Raw genomic sequence first — 26,875 nt, 5'->3', positions numbered from 1 at the left:
CATTCTACAGTGCTCCTTTCTATGCCCCTGATCAGTGAGAACAGTGAGGCAAAGTCGTAAATGAATCACAGGGGACCTGGAGGGGGCTGGCAAACCCTCTGCCCACCATATTCTCTTGCACACCTCTTACTGCCTGGTTACCTATAAAGAGCCTTTTCACCCAAGATGCCCTGATTCTTACTGGACAAGTTGTAAGTAATATCAATGAGCATTATGACTGTCCTGTCCACCCACAGCCTGCCCATCCAATGGTAGGACTGCCAGCTACTACTTCCATCACCAGACAGAAGGGGGACAGTTGCCTCTAGGAAGTTTCAATAAGGGCTGTTGCCTTTAAGAGGCCCAGAAATCCCTGGCAAGAACCAGATGCCTGACATGCCCTCTTGCAGATCTTTCCCCCGCAACACCCTTGTAATCAGACTCCAAAAAAACACAGAACAAGAGAGCTTTGATGAGTGATGAGGTAGGCGGCTTTTCTGCACAGCCTTCTGTCTGAAACAATCCTCCGGTGCTCAGTTTCAGTTCAGGTGAGGTTATTGCAGACCTGGTTGGCCTTGGTGGTTGGCAAGGGGGAGACTTGGGGATGAAGAGGGTGAGAACTGCACCTGTAAATCACCTAAGTTCGTACATAAAGGGCCAGATTCTTGGGCTACATCCTGATATCTGTAAAAACAGAAACAGAAATGAAGATGGGGTTAGATTATGGACCCCCAGTTACTCCAAAGCAAAGCTAAATGCATCATTGGCCCATCCCTCATTGCTTCATAAAAGGAGTCATTCGCAGAGCTTTCAATATCATGTCCCCAGTCCTGTATTTGCCTCTGACTTATCCACAGCTCAGATGAAAACTCTAGATGCCCCCCATGCATTACGTAGCATTGTTAGAACTTTATTATTTGGAAATGAATTTGGAGCATGCATAAGGAAAGTCACAATAATCTAGGTGCTCTTTTCCCTGGGACTGGAGTCTCTGACACATCCGAATGTGTTGGAGCTGAGCAGGCTTGCAGGGGAAAGGGTTGAAAGAAATGGCTCTGTTGTGACTCATATGGGGATTGGGCTGTGACTTCGGCAGGCTATGCACTGCAGGCCTTCTCTGAGCTGGAAAGCAGTCCTCTTTGGCACCTGCTTCCAGGAGGTGCCAGGTCTCTTGTCAGTAACAAATGGACTCTTGCATCTGAGGCACATCTGGTTGCCTCCACCATCGTTGCAGTTCCAGAGAGGGCATTTGCTAGCCCTGTACCAGCCCTCTGGCTGGCCAGAAATATGTGCCAAGCTAGAGCTTCACCAGAAATATGTCCAGCTTTGATGCAGCAGAGGCCCTGAGCATTGGTGAGGATGAAGCAACAGAGATATGAGTGCTTTGTCGATGAAAAAAATTAACTTCTTGGAAACTGATTTATATTTTGAGATATGGGAAACTGGAGTCTGACTCACAGTGAATGGCTTGCTTGCCTAGAAGTCCTGGTGCTTGTTTTGTCCCTGATCACTCTTTGACCTTGGGCTGAGCTCTTTCTATCTCTGTTGAAATATCCTGACCCTCACCCTACTTTGTGAAGATGCGGAAGAACATTTTGAAATGATGGGAGAAAGTATAAAAGAAGGGGCTTGGGCTCTAAAGCCAGTCTGTCCGGGTTGGAATCCCAACTCTGCCACTTATGAACTTGACTTCTTTCAGAGCCAGTTTCTCATCTTTAAAATGGGGATAAAAGTAGTACCTATGGAATAGGATGGCTGGGAGATAATTCCTTAGGTTCTCTGCCAGGAGGGAGCCCAAATTCTGGTACTGTGCCAGAAATGCAGTCAATTGCTCAATAAATGGTAGTTCTGAGTATTATTATGTCTAGTGAGCAGTTTCTCTAAGTGATTCAGCAGAGTCCTGGTTCCAGCATTCTTCAGGGGTCTGAAAAGAGTTGGTGGAGTTTTCAGAGGTGCCTCGTGTCATGTAGCCAGTTTAGACTTTAAGCTTTTTTAAAAATTAGGTCTCCCAGAGGACAGGGAACAGCTAAATGGAAGGGGTACATGTTGGCGTGTATGTTTTTATCCCCGGGATCTCTGTCTGACTGGCGTACCTCATTTTTGTTGCAGAGATCCGCGCTCAGCTCACAGAGCAGATGAAATGCCTGGACCAGCAGTGTGAGCTCCGCGTGCAGCTGTTGCAGGACCTCCAGGACTTCTTCCGCAAGAAGGCTGAGATCGAGATGGACTACTCCCGCAACCTGGAAAAGCTGGCAGAGCGCTTCCTGGCCAAGACGCGCAGCACCAAGGACCAGCAGTTCAAGTAGGTGCTCCAGCTGTTACTTTCACAGATCTCAGGACTGGGGTCTGGGATGGAGGGAAGCGGGGTTTGGGTGTGCCACCTAGGTCCAGCGGGGTTCATTAAACAGGGAACCCAGGGACTTCAGAGCGGCTGAGGGTCAAGAGCTCTCTCAGGGACATCTCCTTTTCCAGATCAATCTTACACGCAGTTCAGGATCCTGGAGAGATCAGAATCAATGATGAACCTCGCAACTAATAACAGTAAACACTTTTATGGCTCTTCCGACGTGTGAAGCCTGGTTTTGAGGGCTTTACGTATGCGTTAACTCCCTTAATCTCTGCAACATCTGTGTATGTTGGTTGTTGTGATGGCTCCAATTTACAGATGAGGAAACTGAGTCATAAAGAGGTTAAGCAACTTGCCCAAGGTCTCCCACATACAGACACACACACATACAGACACACACACACACACACACACACACACACACACACACACACACACACACACACACACACACACACACACACACACACACACGGAGAAACCAACACACACACACACACACACACACACACACACATACAGACACACACACATACAGACACACACACACACACACACACACACACACACACCCCTAGTCAATGAAAAGCAGAGCTGGAATTCAAACCCAGGCAGTCTGGCTCCAGACACTGTGTTCTTAACCATTTCACCAGACTTTGTGTAGCCAGAAGAAATGAATGGTATTGTAGCCATACACCTTAATCACCCAAATGGTTGCTATGCTCTATACCTTCCATATTTACAGTATTTCATACAACTGCACCCTTCACTCTGTTCTCACTGCCTTTGCCCTCATTTAGACCATCATCATCTTGTCTGAGTGATTGCCATACTTACTGCACCATCTATGGCAAAACTTCTCAACCCCAGCTGCTCAATAGAATTCCCTGGAAAACTTTTTAGAATGCTGAGATCTGGGCCCCACTCCAGCCCAGCTACCTAGGATTTCTGGGCACAGGGCTTGAGTTAGCAGTGTGGTGTAAAGCTTCCCAGGTGATTCTATGAACAGCATGCACTGAGGACCACGGTCTACAGCTTCTCCCCATTCCCATGTGCCTCACCCACTGTTACCAGATTTAGTCTTCCTGGAACACATTAGGGGTCCTGGCAGTTTCCCCTGCAGTGGCTCCCCACTGTCTTTGTTCTTGATACCCAAGGTGTGGTTTCCCAATATCAGCACCACCTGGGTTATTAGAGGTGTAGACTGTCAGGTCCCACTGTCAGATCTACTGTGACAAGATCCTTCTACGTCTGGCCCTGAGTACCTTTTCAATCTTATTTCCTGTTTTGCTCCCCTGTATCTTAGACAAACTGAACATTAATTCCAAAGGGCTTTGCTCATGCTCTTTTTGAGCCTACGTGCCCATTCTTTACATCTCTGCATGTCAAAGGCATACCCATGTTTTAAGACCCATCTCAGATGTAACCTGTTATGTTAAACTTTCCTGATTCTCCCTGAAGAAAGAATGTTCTCCCTTTTCTGAATTCTTACCACATTTCACTTGTTCTTTTGTTAGGGCATTCAGCACTGTCTGCCTTATATTGTCTTCCCTTCCTGGACTATGTGAACTTTTCTGATTCTGATTCTGACTGATCTTTCAGTCTCCCGCAGGGCCTAGGGGAATATGTGGTATGTAATAGATGCTCACTAAGTATTATTGAGTGAGTAAATGAATGAATGAATGAATGAATTTAAGAATTAATGCCAAGTGTACCTTATTTTTCTCTATTTTCTATTTTTGCTCATTGCCCTAATAATTTGGGACACAAATTATCCTTTGCCAGCCAACCCTGAGGAGTACATATGATATTTGCAACGTAAGCCAGAATGAGAATCTCCTCCAGATGTTTTGCTCTTAGTCTCTTAATTTTCCCAAGTCCTGTTCTCTTTATGATAAGCAATCTTAAGAGAATAAAATGTTAGTTTAGCATGTGAGAAACGAAGAGTTGGGGGGAGGAATCATTTGCTTTAGGAAATGGATTCAAAGTTGGATTTATTCTGTAGGAAAGCTCCTCCTAAATTTAAAATTGCATGTGATTTTTAGTTATCATATTCTCAGCTTAAGGACGTATTTACTAAGGTAGGGATGGACTAATCCCTAAGTAACCTGAATTGCTCCGATTAAGATCACATACAAAGAATAAGGAATTTTCTCCAAGGCTGGAGGAATTGATTTCCCTTCTGATAAAGCTTTTCCCCAAGCTTCATTTTTTCTCAAGCAACCAGTGAGTATTTATTAAGAGCCAGCTACGTCATCTGTATTGTGTGGATATAGGAAGATATAAGAGAAATTTATTGTGTGTATCCATAGGGAGACACAATATCCAACACAGTGTCTGGTTGAGGGAAAGAGATTTTTAATATAGGAAGCAATTAGAGGACAAAGCAATAAAGATCTCATTAAGAGATCATTGGCTTTATGTCAAATATAGGTGTGATAAGAGGCCAGAGGTAAATCGTCAGAGAAAGATGAAGGATCTGGAATAGTCAAGAGAGTTTTCACAAAGCAAGTGGGACTTTGGTTAGGCTTTAAAGCTGGATTGTGTAGGAGGAAACAGCGTGTGCAGCTGCGAGGAAGCAGGAGTGTTTGGTGGTGCGGGGGTGTAGGGACTGGTGAGGGATCCAGCGTCATTGAAAGGAAGATTCTCAGACATTCCTTCAACAAATATCCATGGCCCATCCCTTGACCTCCTTCAGGCCGGACGTTGTGCCTTGGGACACAGCAGTGGCCGGGCGCTGCCTCTTCCTTAGGCACAAGAAGGCAGAAACGGCTTAAACAAGTCACACAATTAGATGACTTGAGGTAAGTGTTGTGGAACTAAAGTACAAGGTGCTCCAGAAGTTGAAAGAGGGGGACCCCCCCACTCCACTTGCTGTCACTCTACAGCTAGTGCACCTTAATAGCTTCCTGTCTGTTCTTATCCTGAGTGACGATCTGCTTATTCAACAAACTCCTTTTAAATACCTACTGGGGACTGTGCTCTGTGCTGATTCCTACGGAGACTAAGATAAGCTCCGGAATCTTGGCTAACAGGAAAGAGAGACGTGTAAACAATATCATGTGAAAAGGGCTTTAGTGGAGGTATGAGCAAAATATTATGAGAACAGTAGAGAGATATTTTCAAAAGCAGTGAAAAGTAAGGTTAGATAAGTAGACAACCAGTAATGGCTCTCAGACAGACAAGCTGAGGAGTTCATATTTTATGCAGTAGTGGTATTCCTGTGGGGTCTTATGTGGAGAGAGATACATGAGGAAAGATATGGGAGAAGAATGAATTTTTATTCCAGAGAAAACCAAAATGGAGCTTTTTGGAGGTAATCAGGACACAATATGATAGCAAAAAGGTATGGAGGGGAGGGTGCATTATATCTTCAAGAAGTATTTGGGACACTGAACAGGACTGGATGACTGACAGGTAAAGAACCGTAATGGTGACCCAATGTGTGAAACCTGGTGACACAGAAGAATTGTGGCATCTGTGGTAGAAGTGGGGCTGTGATGGAGACTCATTTGGCATAGCGAACCTACTTTGGACAGCCCCCCACTTAGGGCAGTGGAAGGCCTTCAGGCATTCAGGGGGAGATGTGCTGCAAAGGGAAGAGGTAACTGGCAGCAGATAGCAGAGCCTACAGTATAAAGTGAATGTGGAAGATAAGAAAGCATGTGAGCTCAGAGAAGAGGAAGCGAAGAGCCAAGGGCTAAAACCAGGATGCTAGGCGCAGGCACACCCAATGGAGGGAGCAATAAAAGTTACTGCTGGATGTAAAAGTTTCCAGAAGTGGGGCTGGGGGTAGGGGAGGAAGGGAGATGGGGAGATTTTTTTTAAGCAGTTAAAAGGATAGAAGGTAAGTTAGGATAGTGTTGTCTGATGGAACCAGAAGTCCTTCAAGCAGAAGATCTGTAAAAGTTAATCCCAGCAGTTTCTTATCGATAGTCTTCGATGTATAAGGTATTGTGAGAGATGCAAAGAGAGATGGAAAAATAAAAGCGCCCGAGCTAGGTATTGGTCCTACAAGCTTAATTCCATGGAGACAATGCAGACGTTGTAGGAGGAGGATAAGGTGATGGGGGAGGAAGCATTTTAGGCAGACAGAACAGTGTCAATAAAGGCACAATGCTGGGAAAAACAAAGCTGGTGGATAACTACTCTGTTTTGCTGAAGAGCAGGGTTAGTAAATGCTATAGTGAAATTAGTCTGGATAATTTGGTAGGGACCAGGTTATAGTGGTGCATGAATGCTAGACAACAGGTTTGGGCTTTATTTGGGAAGCCTGCAGGAGCCATTGATAGTTTTTGAGCAAGAACGTAATTATTGGAAAGATAACTATGGCAGCAATGCCTGCGTTCAGCTGGAGTGGAGAGACTGGAAGGAGGAGACATGTTAAGGAGGCATGGTGGTGGGTCTGAGGTTAATGTTCCTAAACTGAAGTAGTGCCCTTGGAAATAGAACAAATGGGCCAAGTGTGAGGGCAGGAGGCAATTGAAGTCTAAGGAACTGGGGCAGAGGAAGGGCTGTGGGTTTCTGGGGCCCTGGAATGGCAATTGTACTGTATTTTCATTCAGCTGATGAAGTGTAGCCTCAATTTTGCTGACTCTAGGGCTTGTCCCTAGAATAGTTCATTCTCTGCCCAGAGCATCTCAACGGGCACTCGTCACCTCCCCCAGAGCCGTAGCAGCTGCTGGCCCAGCAATGCCATGAATTTGTCTCCCTGGGCTGCCAGGGGAGCAGCTGCCAGCAGCAGCTCTGGACAGACGCCTCTCAGGGACATGGAAACTATTCAACTCGGGATGGGGTGGGTTGGCCAGGGCTGAAGTTGGTCCACATGGATTCATCCCATCCTCTTCCAGGCCAGTTTCTCACCCTGGCCAGCTTTCAGCCTCTCATCCTGGGTGGTTGCATTGGGTACTTTGTTCCAGTTTTCAGTGCTTGCAGTTAGGGACAAATGCTGCTGAACCGCTTGCTTCCAGGCCCTTGGACAACTTCTTACCCCGGAAGCCATTATCCTGTGGCTTGGCTTCCTATTCTGCTTTGCTCTGCTCATCTCTTGTCCTTCAAGCCCTGTGCTCAGTGCAAACACCCTCATTAAGGCCCACACAGCTCTGACTCCGTTGCAAAGTCTGACCCTGGCTTCCCATCGTGCTCCTCTTTCCCCGGCCCCGCAGAAAGAGCGAGAGATGCTCCAGCTAGAACTTACCGCGGTTATTCCCTTCTGCCTTATTCTGCTTTGTTTAAGATAAGTAACATGGCTTCCTTTATCCCTTTGAATTGTGGGAGGACACTGTTCATGTCTGAAATCCTCTCGGCCTGGTTTGATTGAGAGCAGAGGTAAAACATTATGTGAGGGTAGGAAGCATTCCTAGGGAAGATGTCCTTGCATTTTCTTTGGCCCTTGAAGAGTATAAATGTATTCCTATTTGCTGCTGAGCCTTTGATTGTCTCTTTTAAGTGGAATCTGTGTTAATATTGCCCAGCAGGACTCTAATTGATAACGCGTCGACTGGTTTTTTTTACATAGATGTGCTGTAAATTACCTTTCAGTCACAGCTCACTTGGTTTTGATCTCCTGCTTTTAATAGCTCAGTCTGTTCTTTTATTTTGAGGTAGTGGTTTTTTTCCTGTTGAGTTTTAGAGGAATACCTCTATGGTGCTATCCTGCTGTACTCTTCGCAGAGACCTCTGCTGCTTTATAACCCGCTGCCGCCAACATCTTTTCTTTCTTCCAGCTCTTCCTTCTCCTCAACAACAAATATTTGTTGAACATTTATAAGGCATTCTTCTAGACTCTTGGGCCAAAGCAGCAGCAGCAGTGGTGCTTTCCCATGTTTATTTGTAATCTAGTTTGGAATAAATGACACCTGAATATGATAATAAATCTTCAGCGTAAGCTAATACGCTGTAGGTACCAAGTGCGTGCCACAGAAGGGATGGGGCACAGTTGGTGCGGTCAGGAAACTTTCAAGGAGGAATAGGATTTGAACCAGACCTTGAAGAAAATGGATAGGATTTTGATAGATGGAGAGGGAGGGGGAAGGTGTAAGCAGGAGGGGCAGACACAGCAGGAGGAAAGTACAAAGCACGTTTGGGATGCAGTGAGTAGACGGGTTTGGCTGGGTAGCAACTGTATACGGAGGAATTGGACAAAGGAAGAAAGGATCATATCAAGAGTCACGGGCCTTGCCGCTTGCCGTTGAGATTTGCCTGTATGCGGTAGCCTGGAAACCACTGAAGGTCTGAACAGCAAGTGTGCAAACTGAGGGATGAACTTTGCTTAAGGAAGAGGAACCTTAACCTTAAGGTGGTAGCCTGCTGAATGACAAGAAACTTGAGATAGTGAAACCAGTTGCCACAGTTGATAATAAGGATCTAAATTAGGGTGGGATGGTAGGAATGAAAAGAATAGAAATTGACCCTTCAGTCCATTTAGCAAATATGTCTTGTGCTCTTCCCATGTGCCAGACACATGCCAGGCAAGACAGATCCTGCCCCCCTGTGCTCATAGAGACAGATGGAAAACACCTGGCACAGGGGGACTCTGCAGGAATTGCTGACAGATGGGATCTGGGTTTCAGTCAGCTTGGAAGCACAAACCAAAGAGGGCTGGGAAGTTTCTTGTGGACTTGGCGACTGGTAGATTGATGGTGTCTTTAATAGAAATACCAAAGTTAGGAGGAGTTGTTATTGAAGGGCTGGAATATGAGAGATTTGGTTTTTGGATGTTAATTTTAAGATAGTGGAAAGATATTGAAGCTGAAATTTTCAGTAATTGACAGAAAATGAGCAGTGGTATTCAAGGTTGAAGTCTGGGTTGTTGGTAGAGATTTGGGCACATTCATAGAGGTAATGGTCGAGGCCTTGGAAATGTTTGACTGCCAGTAGTAAGGTTTTAGGAGGAGAAAAGGGGGAAATCCTTTATATTGTGTGTGGTTCTCAGATTGCAGGGAGTGATTTAAAAGATACATTTATTTGTGCATTCGTTCAGTATACCTGGCACTGAGCTAGGTTCTGGGGATAAGAGAAAGACAGGATCTTATTCTTGCCAACATTAAATTAGCAGTCTGTTGAGCAGGTACACATGGAATGTCAGACTGCTTACTTGGCTGGTTATGTTGTGTAATATTGGAAGGGATGCGAGGGAGCAGGACTGAAGTATCTCAAGAATCTGGTAGACGTTCAACCTGCAATACTCCTTTCAGTGGGAGGTTAGGTACACATTAATTAAAGAGGAATTCCTGTGGAGTCCATGTTCTTGGCCTTGGGCCTTGTATTTGAAAGGGCACAGTCTCTGCTGTCTTGTCACCTGTTGCCGATGGATTTCTCCTCGGGAGTTGAGTTCAGAGTTGTTCATCAGTCTTACAAGATAGCACTGGGTTGCAAAGCATAGTCAGTTGGCCATGGAGAATATTGTAGCTGTGATTGCAAATCAGAAAAGGGTGGAGGACTGTCAAGTTCCTCTTTGAGCATGGGGTGACTTCGAGGAGGGAAGTAGGAGGAAGCACGAAGCTGCCAGAAGGGAGAAGCCCTTGCTTCCTGGGGCCAGGGTGTCACTCATGCGTTTTGGACATATTTGAGAGTTGTTTGTTCCCTCGGGGAAGGTTTTGCTCAGATGTGACATCTGGTGTCGAGCAGGGCTTCCCTTTGCTGTGGGGGAAGTTCACTTGGTAAGCTTTTCACTGGCCCAGTCTTGGTGGTGATTGGGTCCTTTGTGGAAGATTCTGGAAGACCCCCATCCAGGGACAAAGCAGACAGAAGAGGCTCGAGAGGGGTGGCCTGGGGGACCGACACCACAGAGTGGTGGCCAATCTTCCACAGCAGAAGAATTCCTTGGAAAGCTCTTTTGGGAGGTTTTATGACTTAGTGGAGACTTTTAATCCAGACAAATTTGGGTCTGAATCCTGTCTCCTTTACAGTTGTGTGACCTTGAGCAAGTCACTTACGCTTTTAGCTTTGGTTTTCTCATGTATGAACTGTGGAGTCACACTGCTTGAGGAGTTGTCCTAACAATTAGATATAACATGTAAAGCACTAACCTAGTGCCTGTAACTTACTAGATGCTCAACAAATGGTAGCCGATGTATTGAACGCTACCCAAGGAGTATATAGCACAAGTGGGAAGGTGCTGAGTTCTGGAACCAGATTTCCTGGGTTTGCAATCCTGCATTTTCTGCTTACAAGCTGTGTGACTTTAGCTGAAGGTTCTCTGATGCCTCAGTTTCCTCATCTGTAAATTGAGAATTATAATAGTACCTACCTCGTGGAATTGTTATGCTGATTAAGTGAAACTGATATGTGTGAAGCCCTTAAGACAGTGAGTGCTTGGCACATAGTAAATGTAAACTGCAGCAGCTATTATTCTTACCCTTGGGAGTTGGAACTGAACATAGCTATATTAAGTAAAACGTGGCAGAGAAGATGCATTATTTATTCCTTGTGCAGAGTTAAGCATTTTTAAGCCTGGCCCTCCATAATACCAAGTCAGTCTCCATCTTCCTCAGCGACCCCTGTGGGCTCTCATGAACGGTGAACTCATCCTCCCTCCTGATTTTTATGATATGGCTGCACCAGGCAGGAAGTATGCAATTATGTGACTCTATATAATTGTATGTCCAGTTCCTATAAAAACTTAACAATTGTATGTCTTGTCCTATAGGATGTTGTGTTCACAAGGTGTCCTGAACTGCCTTGAACCAGATAACTAACCACAGCCTGTTAGATATAAGCTCATAATCACCAAGGGAGGGACGTTTGTCTTACAATCATCCTCTGATTTCCTTGTCCTCCTGGAGTCAATAAGCAACACTAATTGTCAAGTCATTGGGTTTCCGTAAAGGTATAGTGCTGGCGTCCGTGGGTCCCAGCCACACCTGAGTGAACAAAAGCATGCCCGTCTTGTTAAGCTTCCTGCGGTGGCCTCTGTCAAGACCAGAGGCCAGTGCAGGACAGACCTCAGTCATGAGCACAAGAATGTGGTTTACTGGGTCATTTGTGTCCTCAGGCCAAACAGCAGGTTGCCAGCTTCTGCATACCATCATGCTTTTAGGGGTAGGGAGTGAAAGAGGGCAGGTTGGGAGCGGAACGTGCTTTATGAGCATTTGGGAGGATGGTGGAGGCTGCTTAGGCTCCTGGGTCTCCCAGGCTCACCGTTGGAATGTCAGCAGGACACACCGCAGGCTTTCAGCTTGCCAGGACGGAGACACTGGTGATCATGTCCCTTAACAACAGTGCTGGGGAGCAGGAACGTTTAGCGTTCATTTGCTCGGCCTTTGTAAGCCCCACCCTAATTCAGTAGTAGACCCATGAAGCAGTGTGTGGCAAGTTTGAAGGATTTTTAAATCTCAGGAATTCACAGCCAATTAAATGAGTTGACTTTGATCCAGTTCTCTTTTAAAGTCAAAAGCCATGCCATCTTTATGGGGAGCTGACTGCGTTAAGTGAGAGGGCTTACCAGGAAGAAGAAAAGACAGCCTCTGCTGTGTGGACTTGCATAATTGAGAAGGGGAAAATCAGACAGGCTGAGAGAGCACGGTAAGAACACATATGCTCATGGGCACATGCATCTAAAATTAGGACCCCATTTAAAGCAGGTTCCAGTAGCCCCCGGGAAGGGAGGGAAGGTGGAGTAGTCTGGAGGGACTCCTGCTCAACTCAGCTAGCCAAGGGGAGAGAGCACGCGTATGTTCTCACGTCGATTTGGCCCCAAGTTGATTGAAGTAAAGACTTTACTATCTAATTCCTGCCCTTCACTGAAGTATCGTGCTGTGAGGAGAAACAAAATCACATGGGAAGGGCGCAATGTTAATGAAGGATTTAGAAAGAATGAGAAAAAAGTAGGATTTGGATTTTCCAGAGTTGAAAAAAGGGTCATTCTTCCCTCTACCTCCCGCCCTTACAGACCCCCTGCTGATCACTGGCTCGCTGCTCCTCCCGTTTTACATTCAGGAAGGGTCAGTGAGTACACAGCTCTGCTTCGTAACATTTTGGGTACAGCGGGTGAAAGAGCCAGGATTAGAAAATGAACCAAACAAACCAGGATTATCTTCAGTGGTAGGATGCTGAGCTGGGCTGGCCGATTTCTGCTTAAGCAATTGGGACAGGGCATCCTCGCATGAAATTCAGACATCCCTCCCTGGTAGCCTCCGTGTTAAAGCAGAGGTCGCACAAGTCTGGCAGCTCTCAGCCTGAACCCTTGTACACAGATGTTCATAACTAAGTTCTAGGGGTTGGGTGGGGGTTTCTGTTGATGCTTGAAATTCTTTGAATTTACAGGCAGCATCTCAATGTTGTAGCAAAGAAAGGGAAGTTGTACAGGATTGACTCTGCAGCGGACAGGTGGGAGTGATGCCTCAGACAGCTCCTTTGGAAGAAAAAGCGCAGGCTGTTGAATGGACTCTGAACAGAGAGCAAGTGAACTTGGGAAGGCAGGCATGGTGAAGAAGGGTTTGGCTTCTTAGGTGTATTGACTTTCTGCCCTCCTGCCTGCCCCCCTTTTTATGCATAGACTGGATTTGTCAGCCACCTCTTTGCTTCTGTTCCCTCTAGTCGAGAGTGGAAATGTGTGCCCTTCCCTACCTGAGTCCTGCACACACATGCATGCAGACACCAGGCAGGCAAGCCGCATAGTCTCTGCCATTAGCACCCCCGGAAGCCATTTGGGTTCCGATAATACATGGATTAAATGGTATTGTTCGGGCTTTGTCTTGGATGCTAGCCTTAGTCTTGCACACTCTCAGTGTTGGTTTTGCCAAGACTCTTACCTCATTCAGTGAGGGTGGGTGAAGGTAATCCGGCTTATAAAGCATCCAGGACCGCCTCTTCTTCATCCCTACCCGACTCCCAGCCCCCAGTTTCCAGCCAAATGAGGAATGCTTAGGAAACCTGCTTTACAACATAGTTTGGGGAATCCACGTGGAAAAAAATACATATAATACATCTTTAGTAAGCTTTCTTGGTATCAAAGAAGACTTTAGAAAGGTTCTCACCTTTAATCAAATGAAAAAAGCCATTTGTCAGGTCTGGGCCTGTTTTTGAGCCACTCTAGCCAGAAAGGATTGGCTCAAAAATCTTTGATAAGGTCACTTAATATTTTGGGGGCAAAGAACATCCTTGTGCTATTATTTCTTCTAAAAAAAAATAACAGGACTATTCCTGGTTCTTTTGTGTATTAGCATAGAGTAGAAAGTTTTGGTGCATGCCAGTTCTGGTATGTGAAGTTCACTGTTTCTGTTATTTAACACTTATTCTGTACCAAGGGCCTCACTAAGAATTAGATATGCAGAGAAGAACAAGCCACTATTCTGGCTCATGGAAGTTACCGTTTAATATGAAATATTTTGAAGTTTTGTGTGTGTGTGTGTCTGTGTGTGTGTGTGTGTGTGTTCTGACAAGGTATAGAGGTCAAGGTTGCAGAACCAGAATTGTTGAGCGACCTTCTTAGTCAGCTGTATTATATGTGATTCAAAAGTCAGCACAGCGTCCTCTTCATCATCAACAATGACCAACAGGTTGTGGCAGTGCTGGGCTCACAGAAAGATCTAGGCCCCAGCCTGCCCCCAGGAGGCTCACTGTGTCATTTGAAAGACAAGTTTTATATGAATAAAAGAAACACAAGGTAGCACATACTTACCATCCAAGGAAAGATGGGAGAAATGATTTCATTTTCCTCCATAGACGACCGTATTCTTCTCTGCATCATAGCAGCAGGTCCTTGCTGGTGGTTTGTCCTTTGACTGGTGATGTTGACTTTCATCATTTGGTTACACTGGTGTCTGCCAGGTTTCTCTACCATAAAGAGAAATCTGTTTATGTTTTGTAACTAATGCGTATGTTTTGGAGAGATACTTTGCGACCATGTACATATCATGACATTCTTCAAACCTTACACCTGCTGGTTTTAGGATCTGTTGATGATTCTTGTTCGAATCAATTATTGTTATCATGGTTACCAAATGGTACTTTTTCCAGTGTCCACCATCCCTTCTACAATTATCCGTTGAGATTCTGCTGTAAGGAAGAGCTTTGCCATGTCCCCCGTGTATTTGTCTGGTTGTTTCTTTGTATCAATGCAGACTCATAGATTGTGAGGTTATTCAATAGGTTATAATCCTCTACCGTTTTTTATTTCAATGTTCACATTGTCCCAGATTGGTGAGTGGAGTCCCTTCAAGCTGGCTCCTGTGTCCTTTGGCATGTCCCCACCATTCTTTGAGTGCTTCCTTCCTTTCTGGCACACGAGGCCCCAGGCTCATCTTTTCCTTTTGTCGCTTTAGCTCTGGAGCCATTTCTTTAAAGAGCCCGGGTTCTGTTTAGTGGGGAATGGCATTTGGAACCCGTGGGCACTAGGTCTTACCTTTGTTCCTGGCATCCCGGGGCTTGGAATCCCTCTCAACAGAGGAAGGTAGTGAATAGGTGTATGTACACACACAGACATGCACCCACATACTTTCATATCTCTTTCTCCATCTGTATGCTTATCCATAGTAAAGCCTTAGTTCACGTGGCTATCTTCAGTTCCAACCCAGTACCACATGTTTCATCCTATTTTCTCCCCTTTCCATTTTTGTAGCTCTGTTTTTTAAGCAGTGAAAAACCTGCTGTCCATTATCCATAATATATTTATGTAATTGCTTATTCCTCCTAGAGTGTATATAAAGTAGTTTCAGAAGTGCTAACCCATGCCACGGAAAAAGAAGATTCCAATACTAGATTTCAATACTGTTCTTAGAGTTCTCTTTATTTTTAGCCTTGAGGGCCAAAACACAGTGTTCAAACGTTTGTGGCTAGTACCTTTTCCTCCGGCCCCTAGACCTTCAGTATGGTTATATTATTTGTTTGAAATACCATTTGGTTTGTTTTTATCTGTTTGTGTTTAAGTTTTTCCCCTTCAGAGTTGGGTCTTGGATGACATTTTTCGCTGCCAAATCCTTTTTCTTGACTGGAGATGGAGCGTTCTCAGGAGGAGAAACCTGCTTACCCACAGATTGAGTCAGGGCATCATTGGGAGTCAGTGAGGCGGCCATAGGCCAGCCAAGAGCATACACCAAGGACCATCCTGTGGACATGCCCCTCAGTCCCTGGGCGTGCTGCGACTGTTGTGGATTGAGGTCCTTGCCACTTTGCTAAGCATACTCCTCTCACATTCTCCCTGCCCTTCTCCACCATCACGTGCATTTAGGGAACCAAGAATCTAGTTTCCACCGCCGTTCTCCATTATGATTATGAAGACGGTTTACCTCCGTTGAGATAATATGCTTGATGCAGCGCCAGTGAGTGATCTTGCTCTGGCTCCTCTGACGTGAAGCCTCAGGGCACTGCTCACTGGCACCCAGACTCGCAGGGTTTGCGGCCTGTTGCTGGACTGTTCCCACTCCCTGTTCTGAGGCCGCCCTGCTGCTGCTTCTCCCTGGCCTTGTTCACTCACATGTTCGGCCCCTCGTTGAGCTCCTGTGCATCGATGCTGACCTGGCTGTTTTCCCCCCTCTGTCTGGGGATGGTTGCCAGATTCCCCTTCCTCTGCCCCATGTAACCTTCTTTCTCCATTTCCCACACACTCATTTCGTTTCTCTCCTTCCTCCACGTACGTGGAACATGGTCAGTGCTGCCGATTCCAGCGGCCCTCAGTCTTGCCTACAGCTTAAGTTCAAAAACAGATGGACCCAAAGCATCACAAACACTGTGCCAGTTTCCGCCCATGAAAACGAATCACTGAAAAGCAGCAGGACATTTCAGGGTGGTTCTGAGGTTTGATTCTCCGTCTCCTTGGTGCTCCTCCCTGTCCTGTGTCCCCACGTCTCCCTCCCCTCTCCACGTGAGACCTTGTCACTTTTCCGTCTTTTCTTTGTATGCCTCATTTGTCAAAGGCTGGTTTCTAAAGACTCTGCCCCCAGTTTTACCCTGTCTAGGGGCAGATGGGTTTAACCATCAGGGTGAGACTGTGTTGATAATCCAGGGGGGGTTGTTACTCTTTTTTTAATTGGGCTCTTTTTGAACCTTCCCTCAAGGGCTAAGGAATTTCTGTCCTTTCAGTCATACAGAGAAGGTGAGGCTGGGGTCTGCATGTGATGTACTCTTATATTTTCTACTTGGTGTTAGTTATTCTGTTCCACATTTTTCTTTTTCATTTATTGAGACATGCTAGGTGGTGACCAGCAGAATTGATTTTTCTTTTCAACCCTACCAGTGGGTTGAATCCCATAGTTTGGAAAATACTGCTTTAAGAATATTGGTTCTTAAAATTCTGGTGTGCATAACATTACCTGGGGTGTGTGTTTGAAATGGAGACTCCTGAGCAGAATTCCACCCCTAGGGAATCAGAGTGTCTGGCAGAGGCCCCCAGGAATCCACCTTTTAAACACACTCCTCAGGTGATTCCCATGCAAGGTGATTTCAGGCCTTGCAGACTCACCCTTGGAGAAACGACTCTCTTACAGGCTTAGGAGCCCGACTGCGCAAGGCTCCAGATCACATACTTACTTAGAGAATGGTAGATACTAGTGGGTGTCCTTTGAGTCCAGACTGAGTTTCTTCCCATTCCAGGTGACCCCAATCTCCCATGCTCACTCCTGGGTCTTGATATCCCTTGATAGTCCTCTTTTTCTAATATCTATTGCAGTCTTCGTGGAAGCAGACAGGGAGTTAACTAAGGCCACAGACCAGAGAGTGAGGGAAGCAAGGGTCATTTTACAGAGTGGCTGGGGTGTGGCTCCGCCCGTCAGTAGGTGCCCAGAGCCAGTCCCAGATTAGAATGGGATGGGATTCAAAACTGCTTTTCCTCTTCACTTGCCCTGCATGTGTAGCCACGTGCACGGTGTCCACATGCTTTCCGGCGCCGTAGGCACCAGTGGTTTCGCTCCCTCTGGGTTCCTGGACACTTGGTATCCCTGTTATGTGCTGTCTTAGAATAGCTCTGGGCTCTGGGGCTCGGGCAGCTGAGCATTGTCCATTAACTCTTTCAGCACCAGGGCTTTACTGATGGCAGGGGCTTTCCAGCTGAAACAGAGCAATAACCTCAGTGAAATAAGAAAATTATTGCTGGTCTAGAGATCTGGTTCTTGCCCGACTCTGCCACTGTATGACCTCAGACTCAAGTATACTCACAACCAAGCCTCAATTTCTTTACTTAGAAAATGACAAAAGACTCTAGACCATCTTGAAACACCCCCTTTAGCTCTGAAATTCCATGATTCTATTTTTTGCATCCTTTGGCTTTTCTCTTTGCACTTTAAAAGTCTTTCCTTTAAAGCCTCTCCTGGTTTGGTATAGGAGATTCACTGAGTTGGGGAACTGCCAGATAAGTTTATGGCAACCATATGTATTCCTATTTAGTGTACTGATGAAGTACAAAACTTATAAAGCCAAGTTCATTGCAACTTGGGCAATAAGGCCTGGGAATTTGGGGACATGTTTGTCTTTTCAGACATGCATGACTCTAGCTACTTTGTTTTATGGATATAAATGCATTGTGTGGACTGGCAAGTAATGAGAATAGTTAAAACCATAATAACAAATGATGACAATACTGATCTGTAGGCGTGGGATGCTTCAGTGTTTATGAAGTTTTTTATGGATATCACCTTGTTTGACTTGATCGTCCTGATATCCGTGTGAGTTAGGTAGGACAGGTCTGCGGTCCCCATGTATTTTTTTAAGAAGATAAAGAAATGTTAAGGCCCAAAGTTATCCAAGGTTCCTTGGCTAATAAGTGGTAAAACTAAGCATGGGCTCTTGGTCATAGGAGTATTTCAAGGTGCTTTCCACAGAGTACCACCTTACCGAGACAGGGTATCAGTGTTCATTCAGATTCCTTACAGACCTGTAGGACTTAGTAACCTACTAACCTGGAAACTGACCAGGGCACCTCTCTGCCCAACCCTTTTAAATTCAGCCAACAAAGTGTCGGCGTAGTTAATAATATTCTGTAATTTAGGGTACACAAGCCAGCGGAGGTATTCAGCCATTCAGCAGCCACCCAGACACAGGCTGTAGTAGTTGATCAGGCAAGATTTGTGGAGACTACAGATATTAACCATTCATTACATGAATAGCCTTACTGTGCTCAACACTTACAGGATTCCTGTGGCTGTGCCATCTGTCATTTGTTGATGCTCAATGACACACCCAATCTTGGTGATAGATCTTCATTGAATATTCCAAAATATACCCTGCCCTCAACAGACTTCCTTTCAATAAGGCAAGATAAATATCAAAATAACATAGGAGAACTGGTAATGATGCGCGCAGCTGATCTGGTGACTATTTAGACCTCATTCGGTTGAGCTCTGTAGTTCCACAGCATCAAGTCCTACTACTTTATTCCTCCTCCCTCATTGTTATCATAAGCCATGTAAGGGAACTCATTGTTCCATTAACAGGCATTCAGGAGGGGAAGGCCTGAATCTTAGGGATACCCTTTCTTCTCTGCTGGCTTGTTGGCACTTGGCATGCTTAAATACCATTTGCCAGGCGGGAGGAGTTGCTGACTGTAGACCAAGCTTCTCTGCTTATGCCTGGTGCCAGGGACATGCCTTGCTCCCGAGGTAGTGCTTACAGCTTTGAAAATAAGTGTGTAGATTTCTGATTGAGGTTATTCCAGTTGGGCTCCAATAGGTATTTATTTCTCTAGGATGAACTAGCAGGGGCGAGCCAGGCTGTCTGTCTTAGTCGTCTCCCAATATTTCATTCGTTGAAAAAATCTGCTAACACATATGTATGTATTTTTTTCTGTGTGTGTTTGTCATGTACTGTAATTACTTCTCGGGTTTCTGGTGACATCTTAATTAACTAGAGAAGAAAAAACTGAAGATGTAATTGTAGAGTTGTTCACAGGTTATTCTATGGAATATGTGGATCCAACTGTTAGCGTAGATGGTTATAAAGTCTTTTTAAACTGAGAAACATACATTACTTTTTTGTTCCTCAGTCGTCAACCATGCCTTGGTTATGTCTTTTACTCTTGCTATGATGTGTTTTATAATTAGCGAATTCATCACTCAGACCTTTTTATATGATCACAGCCTATTTTGGAAGTCTTTCAGGAGGACCTTTAATACATGAATTAATTTCTAGGCCTGAGGTCTGTGGATCAGACCGGAGTGGAATGCATAGTGTTTATTCTCCAGTATTTAGATTGTACCCAGACTACACAAGGAGGGCGTTAGTAGCCGCTTTGTTTGTACATCCCTGTAGTTCTGAGTATGCTAATGGCAAGACGTGGTGTGTAAATGAAGGGAAATCCCCAGGTCTGCAGAAGCCATAGAGAGGACTATGGGTAGGCGGATCTTCTAAGCCAGTCAGAGCAGGATTCTGCAATGGTTTGTCCAAGCCAGTGTCCACACAAGTCAAGACCAGGATAAGATGTGGGTTGTGGCTGATGCACAGTCTAGGAGCAGTAAAGCCATGTTTTGGATCCAGGAGGTCTGGGAACATGAGAGAAACAGGTTGAAAACAAGAATATTGCTTTCTTTATCCCTAATGTCCAGAATAGTGGCTGGCACATAGTAGGTGCCCAATCACTATTTGTTGAATGAATGAATGAATGAATGAATGAATAAGAAGACTTCAGACATCAGAGACCCAGGGAAGGAGCCTGGAAAAAAAGAAGTCAAGAAATCTGGGTGGCAGACATTCAAACCTGGGGTCAACCCCATCACCACCACCGTGTCTGGTCTCCTGGGGTCCCCAGAGCTGTGTTGGTCGATTCAAAGAATCTCCAGCCTCCTCTCCCACTCTGTGAACATGGAGTGGGATAGGGGTGGATGAAGGGAAGACAAAGTCTCTCACCTGACGTAAATTAATGGAGACATTTTCAGTTAGGGTCAGGAATGGCTCAGATTTGGGAGCCACACCCACGTCTCTGACCTGACCCAGAGGAACCTTGGTCCTGTGATCTTTCAGGAAATAGTTATTAAGATGTCAGACATGGTGCTAGTCCAGTACTTGACTTCAACGCAGATTCCTAAACTCCCAGCTCCTGGACATGCCATTATCCCGAGGGTGTGGCTGAGCTCCTTGGAACTAATCCAGAACCACAAGAATTCCATTTCCATATAGCTCTTCCTCAAAACCTGATTATAGGGGACAATTTAGACTATTTTGAGTAAGATGGGTCTACCACTTGATCCTTTCTAATCATCTGTCTGCTGAAGATAATTTGTGGTATTAACTTGTCCCTGAAAATGCAAAAGCTCACTTCTCCATACATGGTATATACATTTTTGCTTTTAGCCCTGTGCTCTTTCTGTGTCTGAGCTTTCCTACTATGATCTCATTGTTGGCAAGGCTGAAGCTGGAGCTGTGATAAGCCCCGAGAAGTGTGCCTGCCCCCTCCTCGCCTGCCTGCCTGTTTGCCCTCCTGTCTTTGGAAAATGCCTCCAGGCTGCCACTGCACTACTGGATCCTACAACCAGGAGCCACCATCACAGGCAGAATCCTTTTCAAGTCAGTTCCCACCTGGGTGATTTTCCCCCCTTCCTTCTTTTAGCACCTTCCCCGGCAAATCCCATCCATCCTCTGGCTTATCTGGGTCAGCAAGGGTCTGATTTTATGCACGGCACTTTCAAACGATAAATCCGCTCCGGCTTTGCCTCTCTCTATCCTGCTGTCTGCTTCTGTCAGCATCAGCAAAATGCATAAAAGAGAAAATAAGCCAGAAAGGCTAATAACACTCATCTGAATAAAATAATCTTTTTGGTTGCCTCAGTTCATTTCATTTTAATCAAGGTGCCAGGAGGGAATTTAGGTTAAAAACCCAGTCTTCCCCCCATCACTAGTTCCCTGTCCAGCCATCACTAAATGATCCCGTTTATTAAGCATGCACCTTTGTAAAAAAAAAAAAAAAAAAACTTCCTCATAGTTGGGTGCTCAATAACATATATTAAATGGTATATTTAACTCATTTTGGGTTTGCCTGTCATCACATATATGTCTATTTTTAAAAGTGAGAAACGGTATTCTTAGATGTATCGGTAATGATATACACAGACTGGCAGGTTGGATAGGATAGAGCAAGGCTGGGGCTCAGTGGAAGCTGCTCAAGCATCTGGGGCTCCGGGGATCGGGGCTCCTGTGGCTTCCTTCCGCCTGCGTCAGCGCCCAGTTCCCGGTGTGGAAGGCAGGACTGATTGCTCCTCCTTGCCCGTCAGGGAAGGACAGCGGAAGAGTAAATTCTGTTCTTCCGTTGGTACCTCCCTCTTGTCTTCCCAGAGACTTCCAGCTGCTTGGTGAACTGCCTGCTGCTGCTGCGTATCCCAACCATGGTCTGCCAAGGTTCTGTGCATTTTCAGCAGGCTGTGTGCTCTTGGACCAGGCCCAGGTCCAGGTGAGGAGCAGCTGGAAACTGATGAAAAGTCAAGTCCTAGTTTGTTTGGAAATACAAACAATAACATTTCTTCGCATTTGTATAGTGCTGTACTGTTGCTGTGGTTCGGTTCTTTTGCATCCAGCATCTCATTTTAGCCACACAACAGCCCCGTGGAGTGGGCAAGACTGTTGAGCCAAAAGGAAAGGTACCTTAGCGTAGAGCAACGCAGAAGCTCGGCCATCCAGCAACGCCAAGCTTGTCACGTGCTCCGTCTGCAGAGCCATGAATGTAGCGATTATTAATTAATGGCACCTTAGGCCAGGAACGCTTCCAGGATTTTACAGTCGTGCTTTGAAGATCTTTAGGGAGCTGGGTCCATTTCATGGGTGAGACAGCTAAAACTGAACACAGTTTTTTTACGGAAAAAAAAAAAAAGAATGTGTAATATAGAGGCCAACTGGGACCCTTATGAAGTCAGTTCTTCACCTAGATATTTTAGAGAAATCCCTTTGAGCATTTGTTGCTAAGCTCATTGTCCATAAATCGTCAGAGCTGAAGGAGAAAAACTGGGCTAGTGTAGTTTTGATTCAGCTGTGCAGGCTTATCTTTTAGTGCATTTATAATGCTACGCTCCTCTGCGGATGCAGAACCTGCCTAGGACTTTCTGGGCCCCCCTTCTTTTGACTCCAGAAGCATTTTCTTTCTAGTACCATGTTATGTTTTCTTGATCATCCTCCTGAAGAAATTTTTAAGTAAGAAAAATACTTCTGGATATTTTGTCTGCTTTTTAGAGATTAGTGTTGGAGGGGGGTCTGCAGCTGTTCAGTACATTCCTAAGGGATGCAGACCCTTTTCTTTAAATGCCCAAGCATTACACAACCTAAGACTCTGGGAGCGGGGAAAGTAAAGAAACTACAAACAAATGATAAATGGAACAGATATAAAGACAAATTTCAATCTCCTGACTGAACCAAGTCCCTCTGGCTCTAGTGGCCCCACGTAAAATAAGGCTGCATAGCTGCTGAAGCAGGAAACCCGCTCTAGCAAAATCTTAATATGCAACCTATGAAATCGCGTCTCATTGGCTTGCTTGTTTTCCAGCCTGAAGTGTGTTTCATCTTTGTTTGTGTTGGCTGGTAAAATTGTCTCTATGGTGTATTTGTGTTTCCCTCCTGCCTCATGCCCTTCACCTCTCTTACCCCACAACTACCCCAAAATAAATAAAGGAATGAATTAAAACACCTCAGCTGAAAAGGGATGACTATGTCTGAGAAAGTATACAAACTCAAAAGAGCCAGAAATACTGTATGAAAAGCTGCAATTACGGTAAAAAAGAGTGGGAACCCCTAGAAGAAAAGACAACAGAGTCTAACACTTAAAAAAACTTTTTTTTAATTAAGGTATTATTGATATACACTCTTATGAAGGTTTCACATGAAAAAGCAATGTGGTCACTACATTGACCCATATTGTCAAGTCCCCCACCCACACCCCAATGCAGTCACTGTCCATCAGTGTAGTAAGATGCCACAGTCACTATTTGCCTTCTATGTGCTACACTCTTTTCCCCGTGATCCCCCACACCATGTAACACTGTTTTTTTTCCAAGCTATAGACTCTTGTTTTAAAAAATAAATATCTTGCACAGAACCCCCAAATATGCAACAGATCAAAGTGGTGTTTAATTGCTCTGAATCTACTTTTAGAGGGCAAATTTGTAGGGTACTTATTACAGAGTCAGCCAGTCAGGACAGTGGGGCTGTGTTTATGAACCCCAAATATTGAAATCAGGATTATGAATAGACTTGCAGTTTCCTATCAGTTTCAGCATTCAAGTTCTGGTTTGGATTGCTCAATATCAAGAAAATCCTGATTGACACAGATACATTGTTATAATCTTGGTTTACATGCTTGAAAAAGGAGAATATTTTTGTTTTGAAGCTGAATCACTGACATTTCCTAGCAGCTATTCCCACCCTCCCTTTATAATTATTAATTGGATAAGCCCCAAAATGTATAATTAGCATTACAATAATTGGTAATGAGATGGGATGATACTGAGCATGCTCATTCTCACTACCCACCCATGGCCTGCCACAAAGCCAGCATAGGTCCCTGAGCCTTCTGCAGCATGTCATTGAACTTGGCCTCTGCGTGTCAAGTCATGTGCTCATCTGCACAGCGTTTCCCAAGGAGGCACACGGGCTTGAATTAAAAACCAAACCTGTGCAGAGCAACATCCATTCTAACCACTTTTTCAGAAGTAAGGATTCATGCATTGATTCTTTATCCCAAAGCTTGCCTACAACATGCATTTATCCCAAAGCTTTCATGTGGCCCAGCTCACCTAGCAGCCCAGGGACATCGCAGTGGTGTTTACTTCAGGGAACCTGCGTCTGGGGTCCCTTGCATGTTTAAATGGGGGTTGCTCATTTGACTGGATGTGTTAACAGTTGTTTGAAGTTGAAATGTGATTCTCTGTAATTTCAGAGTTTCACACTTTTAAAGGTCCTTCTCACTGAACTCAATAGTAGGTGTCCCACTATATGCTCTAGGGGTGGAAATAAATATGCGTGGTAAAAGTACTTGTAGCACCTTAGAACTTCTTAATAAATAGACATTTGTTCATGTTAAGTGATAAGGCATTTTATTTTAAAAGAAGCCCCTGTTTGCCCATCCTTTTTTTCTTAACTCATCTTTGTGTATTGATCCTTTCTTCACAAGGTCCTCTGGGGGCTTTTTGCTCCGCGTCCTTTTCCGTGGTAGTAGGTTGGTTTTTGCCCCCCCTGCCTCCACCTGTGTCAGTGCCGCGCATTTGGGAGCTAGCTGGCTGGGTGGCTGTACTTCTGCTGTTCTGTTTTATCCCGGGGCTTTCTTTCTTTGTCTCCTACACTGCACTGTAACATCAGCACTATTATGCCCGCTAAGGCCCCTAATACTGTATTTTGTTAATTTAAGATACAAATGTTTATATGTTTGTGACATTGAATTGTAAAAATCAGTTTTAGTGTGTGTAAAGCACTACAGGAAAAGATTAGAAACCACCAAGCTATGTTCACCGATAAGAAGTGGATGGAAACCAGATGTAAAGCTAAAATTCTGGGAGAGCTGCCCTTTTACAGAGCAAATGTTATTGCCTGATATATTCTGTACTTACTGAGGACATGGATATCTTGCCACCCAACAAAAATGTAAATTACATTATTTAGGAGCTTGTAACTGAACTGATTTGGAATCAGTTTCAAAGTTTTCTTGCAATGGAAACGTCGAATGTTGCTGAATGTTATGTGCTCAAATCTCTCACGTTTTGAGTTTAGGATCATTTCCTAGTCACGTTTTTTGACCCCCAGATGCTACACATTTTGAAAGGAGTACATTAATTACATGTATATATCTCTCTCAGCTACTATGTGTTTTTATTTTCATAGAAATCTTTTAATTTTCCTAGTAAGGTAAGTGAACATAATGGTACCTCAGTGGCAGGCACACCATGTGAGGGATTTTGACCACAGAAGTGTGATGCCTGGGGCACAGGTGAGGGTGAGGGGCAGGTGTAGAACAGCTTCAGTTTGGCCTCTAATATTCATTGGTTTGATGCAACTTCTTGCCGCTTGTTAGATAGATGTTTGATGTTCTGAAGCCAGAGTAGGTGTGTGATGTGGTAATTTGTTAATTAGTTACCTTACAACAGGATTGGAAAAGACCAGCTAAATTGAATTCCATGAGTTACAAATTCCTGATGCCTGGCAGCCTCCAGCCCTTAGAGGAGGCGGGGCTGACTTAAGAACCAAGCCTTTCGTAACTCCCTTTCTTTGCATTAGGAGCCTGACTGTAGGAAGGGAAGGGGGAAAAGGGGAATGAAGAGGTTGTGATTCTTTGCAGTGATCAAGAGCCCCCCACCCTCTTTTGCAGGCTTAGTTTTAAATTCCAGCATTGCCAATTTTTAGCTAGGCAACCTTGAATGAGATGTTCAACCACTCTTAGTCCTCATCTGCTGAATGTGGTGAATAACATCCCTTCATCTGGTTGTTGTAGGGTTCAAGTTAAACAGTGTGAGTATAGGGTCTAGCCATGTTCAAGTGCACAGTAAGCCCTTGATAAATAGTAACACAAACAGCCCCTACATTCTGTTTCTCTCTTGAAAGAAATCCAGCTAGCAGAGGCAGAAAATCTATTGCTTAACTCAGTGCTATTAGCTGAGTAGTTAATCAGTAATTCTTTTGGGTCACAATATTTTCATTAGAAATGAGATTTAGGTTTGGCACTTTACTGCTCCACTCAGCTGTTGAAGTTTTAGGAATACATGTATTCACATATGGTTTCTGTTCTTGGTTGTATGGGACATGAGATAATGGCTCAGTTGATGAGATCAAACCTCCTTAGATGCATTCTATGGGCCTGAGCATTTTTAGTGACTTTTTCATGTAAATGTTTCCAAAGTTGTCTTCATTGACTCCTGCAGTAGATACGTGTGGTGGTGGTTGGGTGGGGAGGGGGCGGGATTTAGTCTGTAGTGCTCTGGTGCTTGACCCTGACAAACTCTCTTAACTACACAAACCAAACGACTTAGCGTCCAAGGTTTTGAGCTTAGGAGTCAGGCACTGTGGACCTGTTCTAGGCAGACAACACAGAACTGTGGTTCTATCCCCGACTCCCTCTTACTGGCTCTCTGACTCTTCTTACTGCCTGTGAGCAAGTGACAACCCCTCTGAGTTTCTGGGGATAATGGCAGTTCTTTTCTTACGAGGAGATTATGCAGGTTGGATGAGATGATGCATTTATCCCAAATGCCAGCTCCTAGAACATGGTAGCTGCTCAACAGATAATCCTTCTCCTTCTCCTCTTTCCCTCTTCCCCTCTCTGTCTTCTCCCTCTCATTGTTCTTATTTTCTCCTTTTTTCTCCACAGAGTTTTTAGAAAAAGAGAAAACTAGAGGTACAGGCTTCAGGAAAATGTCTCTGTTTCTGGTTTGGCCCTGATGGCTGTGGTTCTGTGACACGGACTGCAGTCCGAGGTGTTGGCCCTGGCTGCCTCCCAACGTTGATTTTTTTTTTCTTGCTCTTTCTTTGCAGGAAGGATCAGAATGTTCTCTCTCCGGTCAACTGCTGGAATCTCCTCTTAAACCAAGTGAAGCGGGAGAGCAGGGACCACACCACCCTGAGTGACATCTACCTGAATAATATCATTCCTCGATTTGTCCAAGTCAGCGAGGACTCAGGAAGACTCTTTAAAAAGGTATATAGCTATTTTGAGTC

At 44.8% G+C, this 26,875-nt stretch overlaps 1 protein-coding gene across 12 annotated transcripts in view; it reads left to right on the top strand.

The window, feature by feature from the left end:
- The window catches only part of SRGAP2 (SLIT-ROBO Rho GTPase activating protein 2), a 225,303-nt gene that overhangs the window by 87,319 nt on the left and 111,109 nt on the right, over positions 1-26,875 (top strand). For all 12 annotated transcript variants that reach the window (XM_017648950.3, XM_017648947.3, XM_017648948.3 and 9 more), the window contains 2 exons: positions 2,089-2,281; positions 26,693-26,855. In XM_017648950.3, the coding sequence (XP_017504439.2) occupies positions 2,089-2,281; positions 26,693-26,855 (356 nt within the window). The remainder of the gene's footprint in view (positions 1-2,088; positions 2,282-26,692; positions 26,856-26,875) is intronic.

Source organism: Manis javanica, chromosome 11 (assembly GCF_040802235.1).
Source record: "Manis javanica isolate MJ-LG chromosome 11, MJ_LKY, whole genome shotgun sequence".
In the NCBI taxonomy this organism is placed as follows: Eukaryota; Metazoa; Chordata; class Mammalia; order Pholidota; family Manidae; genus Manis; species Manis javanica.
The sequence above is the reverse complement of the archived record's forward strand: the minus strand, read 5'-3'. Positions and strand labels throughout refer to the sequence as shown.